Source organism: Eretmochelys imbricata, chromosome 4 (genome assembly GCF_965152235.1).
Source record: "Eretmochelys imbricata isolate rEreImb1 chromosome 4, rEreImb1.hap1, whole genome shotgun sequence".
Lineage (NCBI taxonomy): Eukaryota > Metazoa > Chordata > Testudines > Cheloniidae > Eretmochelys > Eretmochelys imbricata.
Genome location: NC_135575.1, coordinates 139,409,485 through 139,419,860, shown reverse-complemented (window position 1 = coordinate 139,419,860; position 10,376 = coordinate 139,409,485). Strand labels below are relative to the sequence as shown.

The following is a 10,376-nucleotide window of genomic DNA, read 5'->3' as shown; positions in this document are numbered from 1 at the left end:
AATGATTTTTTTAATGTGTAATCTTGTATAGAAAATACCTAATATAGGATTGATAAAAATGAGCACCCTCGTGTCTTATACTGTTGAACGGTTTCATTTTAAGATCACAGAGCAAGCAAAAGTAGGAAGAAGGAAAAATGTTCTTATTTCAATTTAACAATTCAATTTTTCTTTAGATATTTGTATTCTACATATAAAGTATGTTTCTGCTCTGAAAAGTAACAACATAATAGGATGTTCCATGTTTATTACCTCATTTCTTTCGGTTTACCATTTTTTCAGTTTACCAATAAAAAGTTAATGTCACTGACTGCTTGCCCTGCGCAGTCTTGGCTCTGAGAGCTTAAATAAGTTCTTCTTCTGTATCATCAATAAAAATGGTTCTGCAGACCAAATTAGGACCTGTTACATCTGTGCACCACCACGACAACCTTAGCAACACTTATGCAACCTGCCACCCATGTCTTTGTACAAGTGTCACTGATTAGAAAAAAAAGTAAATTCTATTGATGTGCAAGTAGTAATAGATTCTAAATCATTTTATTAGTTGTGTTGGCTCTGTAACGATAACAGGGGAAAATGTTGGTCACTAGAGCAGATCTAACTGAATATTTCACATGGGTCTGTTGAGCATCAAACCACTTTTCAGAACAGAACAACAATTTAAGTGCTTTACATGAAGTATATATGGTGCCCTGTAACAAGGTACTGGCTAGGAGGTCCTGAGCCAGGCCCCTGTTAGCTCAGCTCCAGTTAAGTAGTATTAATTGGGGCTGGCTGAGTACGCCTCGCCTAATTGCTAGAAGGGAAGCACCTGAGGGCCTCATTAGCCAGGGGGCTATACAGGGCTGGCAGGAAAGAAGTAAGGGGACGGAGGAAAGGGAGGAACCAAAGGCTGGGCATCCCTGCTGGCTGGAGAAGCTAGCTGTCCCCCGAGGTTGCTACTATGCAGCGGTCTGTAAATAGAAGGTGGTGGGAGCTGACACTGTAAAAGGCACTGGTGATTGCACTCAAAAGAGGTCTCTGGCTGATTTGTTGCAAAAGCAAGAGAATGCCTTGCTACAGGCCCCAGTGGAACCTTTATTTACAGCCCAGGGTACGGTTCACATGAGAACTACTCACCTTCATGTTGCAGTCATGTATCCCAAATCAGAAGTGTGTGTGTGATTTTATTATGCAGTGATATCCTTGAGGCACCCTGAAAGTTTATATTTATGTTAGACATTTACATTCTCTACTATTTCACTGCAAAGCTGCCATGGAATACGTGGAATCTCAAAAGAAAATCAGCCCCCTGAGTTAAGAGGCATATTTTGATTTTGGTACAAAACACACAGTACCACAGCAAGTACTCTTCCATATTCGGCGCTCTGATACTCAAATGATGTTCAAGAACCACACTCACCGAAGACTGCATTCTCTGCAGCTCCTTTAGAACAAATTCCACCTTCTTCTGGGTTGTGAGAGATGCCAGTAGAGCATTGTGAGTTCTGCATGCCAATTTAGCATTGTCATAGCTCTCTTTTGTACGAGTGATTTTCAAACACGAGTTGCCAACCAAATGCCAGTTTGCTCCGCAGATATTTTCTATGAAAAAGTGAAAGCAATTCATGATACACAACACCTTTCTCCCCCAGGTCAAAACACATCACTTGGAGATGGTGAATGTCCTCCACAAGGGGCCCTCAGCATTGGAGCCTATTCCTTTAATCCAAAAGAGCTTGGTTCACCAACCTTCCTGCCATGCTAAAAGGCACATCTATTAACCAAGGCTTTTGGAGAAGGAGTAGCTTTGATGGGAACAGATCTTTCGGCAGGAGTGGAGTTTTGTTTGGGGTATGCAGGTTAGCTACTAGTTTTAGTTGGATATTTGTCTCTAATTTACGTCAAATGTACCTTTTTAATATTTTTGTCAACCGAAATAAATTAAATATTCAACTACTAAATTCTAGTAGAAGAGATATGCCCTTACCCTCGGAAACAATCAAAACAAGAGGTAGGGTGCAGTACTGCCAATCCCAAGAATTAAATTTTGAGTTAGACTCACTCCCCCCGACCCCATCATGAAACTGGCTTTAAAACGTTTAAATAAAAAATTAATACATTTTGGGTTTTTTAACTGCTTTCAGTTCTTTGAATTTTTAGGGTGCATTCAGGTCACGTTTTAAAGTCTCTCTCTATAACCAAATGGGCTAGAAACTTATTTTTTGTTAAATGAAAGCTTTTGCTTGTCACATGACTCCAAGTGCTTAGGACTAAAGAAAAGTGTCAAACAGAGAAAAACATTAAATTATGAAATCTGGCAATTTTGGAGGTGGGAGGGAAGAAACATTTCTCTTTCAGATTTTTTGAAAAATAAAGTATTAATTCAAGGCAGTATACTCGTTACCCTACTTCATCCAGTTATAGAAATATTCAGGACACAGAAGTACTAGGAAAAATAATAGAATATAGTATTTTATAACATCCTCTTGATTCCCAAATGAATAATACAGTACCAATTTTACATTATACAGCAGATGATGGGAAAGCACACGTTTTTTGATAATTAAATTAGCCTTGATTACAACTGGGTCTTATTGGGATATAAAATCTTTTGAAACAATTACATAAATAAAGAAATAGACAAAAGTGGGACAAAAGCAGATCTGAAATATTTTGCTTGGAGCTTAAGTACAACCTCTTCATCCACTATACTACTACTGCTAGGGCTGTCAATCACAGTTAATGCATGTGATTAATGCAAAACAAATTAACTAGATTAAAAAACTGTCACAATTGTAGTTTTAATCGCACTGTTAATCATAAAATACAAATTTAAATTTATTATAAATATTTTAGATGTTTTTCTACATTTTTCAAAAATACTGATTTCAATTACAACACAGAATACATAGCGTACAGTGCTCACTTTAAATTATTTTTATTTCAAATACTTGCACTGTAAAAAAGATAAACAAAAACCTCATACAAGTCCATTCAGTCCTACTGCTTGTTCAGCCAATTGCTAAGAGAAACAAGTTTGTTTACATTTACAGGAGACAATGCTTCTTATTTAATGCCTGCTTCATATTTACAATGTCACCTGAAAGTAAGAACAGGCATTCGCCTGGCACTGTTGTAAACATTGCAAGGTATTTATGTGCCAGATACACTAAACATTCATACGCCCCTTCATGCTTGGACTTGTAGGTGCTAAAGTTTTATATTGTTTTTGTTTTGAGTGCAGTTACATTAAAAAAAGTCCACATTTGTAAGTTGCATTTTCACACTAAAGAGATCACAGTACAGTACTTGTATGAGGTGAACTGAAAAATAGTATTTCTTTTCCGCATTTTTTTACAGTATGAATATTTGTAATCAAAAATAAAAATCAGTTGGATTTCAAAGCAAATCTCACATAACATTAACATATATATAAAACTAATTGTTCCTTATAAAGAACAGTCCTTACCTCACCCTAATCATAGATTTTGATGAGGAAAATAAAGGATGTTTTTGGATTTAGGGATTTAGTATTTGTTTTTAAATACAAAATATACATACCAGGTAAAGCTATGCACTCTTGATTTCTGGGCTCCCACTGACAGTTCTGATCCATGGCACAGCTTTTACAACTTGTCTTTTTGTTACAATAATATGCGGGATTATCCTTGGGGCATTTGTCATATTCAGTAAGGGGTACCTAAAACACACGGGATGTTTACGTTTTTTTCTTACATGTCTATTCACGCTCACAAGGACCACCACTATAATTCTGTAGAAGGGGCAACAAATTAGGTCTACTGAAGGATCAATATTTTCAGAAGATGTATCATGTTCAGAATTCCTTCCCCAAACCTGCATGCTAAGCCACCTCCCTCACCATGCTCAAGTCCCTCTTAAACCAGTTGTGCCATCTTGCTTAAAAGATGTGAGGAGAGAATCAAGGGTTTTTTGGACTTATGAATGGAATCATCAAGATGTGCACGTGCCTTACCAAATAAATCATATGATGTTATTAGTGGCAAAGATGCCGACGAAGTGGGTATTCACCCACGAAAGCTTATGCTCCAATACGTCTGTTAGTCTATAAGCTGCCACAGGATTCTTTGCCACTTTTACAGTTCCAGACTAACACGGCTACCCCCTGATACTTGATGTTATTACTGATACCCTCATCTTTCCTTGCCCCTTCCCATTGTCTCTTTAGGATACTCACTACTTAAGTAGCTGAAGTATAATATAATCCAGGGTCCCACAAAAAGCCACTGAACCTCAAGAAATTCAGATGTTTGTAGTTACAGTTACACAGCAGAAACACATACATAGAGGTCATTGTGACACAGATTAGTTTTCCTGACATTTGAAACTTCATAGCAAGATTAACATTTTCAGAGTGATATTTAAACACGTTTACCTGATCATCTGTGCAGTTGTTATGCTTTAAGATACACTGGTCAGTGCACCATTGACAGTTATTCGTATTCGCTGTACAGCTATAGCAGTCTGTAATCTGATTACATTTTTCATGGTCTACAACAATTAAAGAAAAAAACCTGCATGACCCAAAACAAGCATTTCCTGACAGAGTTCTAAGAAGCTGTTTACACACGTGTTATAACCAATGGCTGTGCCAACAGATTTCCCATAACCCACAACAGCTATCAATTAAACTGGACTTCTTGTTTTTACTTTAATTTAACTAAGTTGAAAGAAATTCCATTAATTTCCTTTGTCAATAAATTTTAAGTCACTTTCAGGAAAGTGCACCTGCAATTCAATGGAGAAAGACACACAAATGTTGAGATTGCCCATGTAAGCCCAATAGACATATGTGCAAATGACAAATGGACATCTAATTTAAGTGTGCAAATGCAGACACATTTTTCAGAAATCCTGGCTCTCAATTGGGAGTTTCATATGAAGTTTAAATCTTCCAGTTCATCATCTTCCTCGTTTATCTTCTCTGCTTATGCAGTACTTTGTTTATACACTAAAGATCCCAAATTACTGTCCTTTTACATCAATTGTTTTCAAACAATTAAAGGATGCAATGTACTACAGAAGCAAGTTTCAGAAAAAAATCAACTCTGGGAGCTGGCAGAGCACTGGCATAAACTACTGCAGACTTGATAGCTGTTAGAAATTTTAATAAATGGAGTCCAGAATTAAATGTAGTTCCAAGAAATTGCTCAAAGATTAGTAACTCTATGAGCCCCTCTCCCCACTCTAGTTGAAAAAGTGATAGCAACAATTATCTGATGACACCTTCTCTCTTGGTGAGCACAAAGGAGTGCAGCACGGCCCTGCTCCATCTTTTCCAATGGTGCTTGTCAACAGAGTTGGAGGCTCTCAGAATGACAAATCTCAGTCACTTTCTATAGAACAATGGTCCAAGCCTGTCTCCCATTGGGAAATTTAATAAAAGAGCAAAGATAATAGCAACAGTCTGAGTTGGGTGAATGTTTAAAGGAGAAAAATTGAGAGTTTTAACTGTCCAGCCCCCAAACAGCCAAGCAATCATTTCAGCTGCAGTCTGTGTCCCTCAAGCCATTTCTATCACTTTACTGTAGCATTTAATTTGTACACTGTCCAGTTTTTATTAACACAAAATTAAAGTCATGCTCTCACAGTAAGACACAAAAGGCTGTTTATTAGAAGTCTACAGGTGCACCTTCTACACAAGGTATGTAGCAATAGCTTGCTAATGCACACACTGTTGTCGCTTACTGCTAGAAGAAACATACTAAACACATTCAAATTATTTTTGGGACCACAAAACCAGCCAACTCCTCGATTTTTACTCGTTTATCTTTCTGCTAACTCTTGGAATGTTGAATATTTTCAAGAAATAACCTGAAGTTGAAAACTGTGGTAATGAAAAGATTTGGCATACCCAATAGTGTAGGCGCAGTTGACTTGTTCATGATTATAGCTGAAGTTCATATCATATAGAATCTTGGCCCACAGTCCCTGACTTTGACTATTTAGTGAACAATGTAATGTACAAAAATGTGAGGAGGAACAGAGAAGATTTGAAACAGTATGGAAAGAAAAAAGCAAAGAAGTCTATTCTATATATGCTTTTATTCCACACTCATCACCACAGTATCCAGAGTACCTTCCAGTAGTGCATTAAGCTATGAGACTACACATCGGTCACGTGATGTTTGTTCTTTTATCCTCTCAGATGGAGAAGCATGTGTAGTGGAGTGCCTTGTTTTGGTGGTAGTGCATCTTTTTAACACAAATATACTCGTTGCTATGTGTCTATGTTATAGAAGTGCAATGCATACATACCTGGTTTTGAAGGACATTCTTCAAAAACTTTTTGTTGTTGCTCTGCTGTTGCTCTTTCCCATGGGACACACAGAGAAAAAGTGGTGTTCCACACACACCTGACTCCAGGACCTGCTCTTAAGCAAGATGTCTCATTGTCATAAGCTTCACAGCTTTCTGGTGTATACCTCAGGATATCGCTCAGGAGGAGACTGTTGAAACCTCCAAATATATACACAGTGCTAAACATAAATAAGAAAATTGAAGTAAATGTTATGTTCATATATTTGTAGACCATTTATAGCTGCATTTCAGTTATACAGCTCTTGATAACTGTGCAGGGCACCTAGAATACATTGATAGGAGCCCTTTTCTTGTAAATCCAACTAAATAAATAGATGTTGGTTAAGGAACACATTAAACAGAATGGTGTCTCAGATTTCCATTAGTTCAGTAAATCTCAGTCCATGACTTTTGAGCCATAAACTGCATCAGATCACTCCTCAGTCAGGGATTGTTGTGATCTATATGTTGCAATACGGTATAGGCCATACGGGCCTAGTATAAATGCTGTATGCGTACGTGAGTTGTGTGCTGGCACCTGAAGCAAGGATTTAAGGTTATGAGCAGTCAAGAATTGTCATGCAAAACAAACTTTGTCATGTCCATAAGAGGAAATGGAATGTCTTGGATTATGGCGGCCTGCCCAGAACTGCTCTCCTGGAATTATGGATGAAAGGCTTATTAAACAGACAAAGAGCTAATGATGCAACAGTCTGGTCTATAAAAAAAGTTGTTTGCTATAGCTGAAATTGCAGTCAGACCCAGACCCAGATCCCTGAAAAAGAAGAGGCGTGTAATGTGAGGCTCCCCACGCCTTGTGATTGGACTGAATTTCGACTAGCCATTGGGATTTGCTTCGGATCTTCAGACTCTGGTGTAGTATGAAAGGAGTGTGAATGTGGAGTGAGTGGGGTTTATATTCTCAACCAAAAAAACATTTAGAGTATTATATACCAACACTTCCAGTATCTGCCTGCTCCCCCATCCCGTAGGAAGGCCTCTATCAGAGCCTAACATTTGGTGGAGAATTGCGGGGGCAGGGGGAAAGGGGGGGAGAGATATAAGGAGTGTCGGATTGTGAGACGGGGTCTCACAGGTGACTCCTTATTTGTAGGATTAGAAGTCCGCTTGGGGAGATACTGTGTCGAGTTTTGGGAACATGCCATATTAAGTATAAGTGAGTGAGAGCACGCGGGGAGATACCGTGCGAGGTTTTTGAGATGTTTAAAAAAAGTAAAGGGGTAGAGGAGGCACGCTAACGGATTAAAGTTAAGCCGCTTCTGTGTTAGGGACGGAGATTACTGCATTTGGGACCTGCCCTTGGATGGAGGATACAGTGGAACCTGATGTGATAATTGATACATTAGAAAACATGTTTGAGAAGTATGTACAGCTATACAAGCCTAATGCCAGCAAGAAGCAGGACAGCTATGATATGGCTGTTGTGGCGGGCTACGAAAAAGGTAATTGAATACAAGGGGGAGGCATGTGCCGGGCTACAGACCCCTCAAGAAAGTTTTAAAATCTGCCAGGAAAGTTTAGAGAAGGACGTAAGGCAAGCACAAGTAATGCAGACTCAGCTGGAACAGCTGGGAAAAGAAACTAGAGAACTGGAAAAGAGAATGATGGAATGGGGACACAGGCAAGGCTCTGTGGCATCAGAGCTGGAACGGAATACTGGGGAACAGACTCTGCCAGCGTGTAGAGCTATGAATATGTTTGCTTGGAATTAACCCCAACAAACATTGCAGTGCCTGCACTTTGGATTTCTGGTCTTCTGCTCTCTGTCGGTGTGACAGGAACCAGGGGAGAGGGTAAAAGAAATGAGGCACTTAAGTCTGCTTGTACGAAGTTTAGAGTGGGGGTCTCAAACACGCGGCCCGCCAGCTCCTCGTGGCACCCCCGCCCCCCAGCATTTACCTAGAGCAGCTCCAGGCCGGCATGAACCGGGGGCAGGGCAGGCTCCCTCCTTGCTTGCCTGCCCTGCCCCCGCGCCGCTCCGGGAAGCGGCCGGGACCTGGGAGATGGGGGGGCACAGGGGACTGTGTGTTGCCCTGGCTGCTCCTCCAGGTACCTCCCCCGAAGCTCCCATTGGCCAGGAACGGGGAACCGCAGCCAACGGGAACTTCGGGGGAGGTACCTGGAGGAGCAGCCAGGGCAACACAGAGACCCCTGTGCTCCCCCATCTCCCAGGTCCCAGCCGCTTCCCGGAGCGGCGCGGGGGCAGGGCAGGGAGGCAGGGAGCCTGCCCTGCCTCTGGTGCATGCCGGGCTGGACCCGCCCCCCGAACCCCTCCTGCAGCCGAACCCCCTGACCTGAGCCCCCTGCTGCACCTCACACCCCTCCTGCACCCCGACCCCCTGCCCTGAGTAGCCTGCCACACCCTGCACCCCTACTCCCTGCCCTGAGCCCCCGATGCACTCCGCACCCCTCCTGCACCCCCTGGGGACAGGGAGGGGGCGGAGTTGGAATGGGGGCAGGGAAGGGGTGGGAAGAAGCGGGGCAGGGGCGTGGCCTCACCGAAGGGGGGGGCAGGGCGGGGCCAGGGAGGGGTTGGTCAGTGGTGCGGCCCTCGGGCCAATGTACTAGTCCTCACGTGGCCCTCGTGGTCATTTGCGTTTGAGACCCCTGGTTTAGAGTAAAGGCAGCATTACGGGAGACTGCCAGTAACTTTTTTTTACATTTGGTGCTACTCTAGTAAAGGCTACTGGAGGATTGTAAATTAAAGTTTGGGGCGGTTAAAAATAACTTGGCACAACAGGGTTTGGAGTCAGAAGCAAAGTTAATACACCACCTTAAGAGACAGGAGCTGCCACTTGGTCGGAGTGAAAAAAGGAAAAAAAAAAGTTTTGAAGTGAAAAAGGGAGAGTGAATGGGTTAACCCCTGAAGTTGCTCAGAAACAATTAACTGCAACAGAGAATAGCACTTCTGCAATTCAAGGGAGGTGCAAACAAAAGCAACAACAACAACAGAAAAGCCACAGGATAAGGCAGCTGTATTGCACCTTAAAGAACTGAATGCAGAAGTAAGTAAGTGAAGAGTTACAAGTAGCTTTTGCAAAAATTAATACTACAGATGTCAAGGTTCCTTCCCCACTCTGAACTCTAGGGTACAGATGTGGGGACCTGCATAAAAACCTCCTAAGCTTACTTTTACCAGTTTAGGTTAAAACTTCCCCAAGGTACAAATTAATTTTACCCTTTGCCCTTGGAATTTCCACTGCCACCACCAAACTAACTGGATTTACTGGGAAACGTAGTTTGGACACGTCTTTCCCCCCAAAATCCTCCCAACCCTTGCACCCCACTTCCTGGGGAAGGTTTGGTAAAAATCCTCACCAATTTGCATAGGTGACCACAGACCCAAACCCTTGGATCTTAGAACAATGAAAAAGCATTCAGTTTTCTTACAAGAAGACTTTTAATAGAAGTAAAGGAATCACCTCTGTAAAATCAGGATGGTAGATACCTTACAGGGTAATTAGATTCAAAACATAGAGAATCCCTCTAGGCAAAACCTTAAGTTACAAAAAAGACACACAGACAGGAATATTCATTCTATTCAGCACAGCTCTTTTCCTCAGCCATTTAAAGAAATCATAATCTAACACATACCTAGCTAGATTACTTACTAAAAGTTCTAAGACTCCATTCCTGTTCTGTCCCCGGCAAAAACAGCATACAGACAGACACAGACCCTTTGTTTTTCTCCCTCCTCCCAGCTTTTGAAAATATCTTGTCTCCTCATTGGTCTTTTTGGTCAGGTGCCAGCAAGGTTACCTTTAGCTTCTTAACCCTTTACAGGTGAGAGGATTTTTCCTCTGGCCAGGAGGGATTTTAAAGAGGTTTACCCTTCCCTTTATATTTAAGGCAACAGACTTTGTAGGGAAGTAAACACTTAGGATCTGTGAGAACATTAAAAAGTAATAGTTGTGGTGTTATAAAAAGAGAATTCTTGGTTTAATAATAAAACCCAGTTATGTAAATATAAATATACATGCAATGCGGTACAGTCACATTGGGTGGAACCGTGGTAGTTAAACAAATTATAC

General features: G+C 41.2%; 1 protein-coding gene across 2 annotated transcripts in view; it reads right to left on the bottom strand.

Annotated features, from left to right (window-relative positions):
• ATRN (attractin) overlaps positions 1-10,376 on the bottom strand; it is a 268,648-nt gene that overhangs the window by 141,958 nt on the left and 116,314 nt on the right. For both annotated transcript variants that reach the window (XR_013346039.1, XM_077816039.1), the window contains exons 12-15: positions 6,283-6,503; positions 4,400-4,515; positions 3,547-3,685; positions 1,406-1,587 (exon numbers count right to left, since the gene is read on the bottom strand). Coding sequence is in view for 1 of the 2 variants with exons in the window: in XM_077816039.1 (XP_077672165.1) it covers positions 1,406-1,587; positions 3,547-3,685; positions 4,400-4,515; positions 6,283-6,503 (658 nt within the window). In the remaining variant the exon portion in view is untranslated. The remainder of the gene's footprint in view (positions 1-1,405; positions 1,588-3,546; positions 3,686-4,399; positions 4,516-6,282; positions 6,504-10,376) is intronic.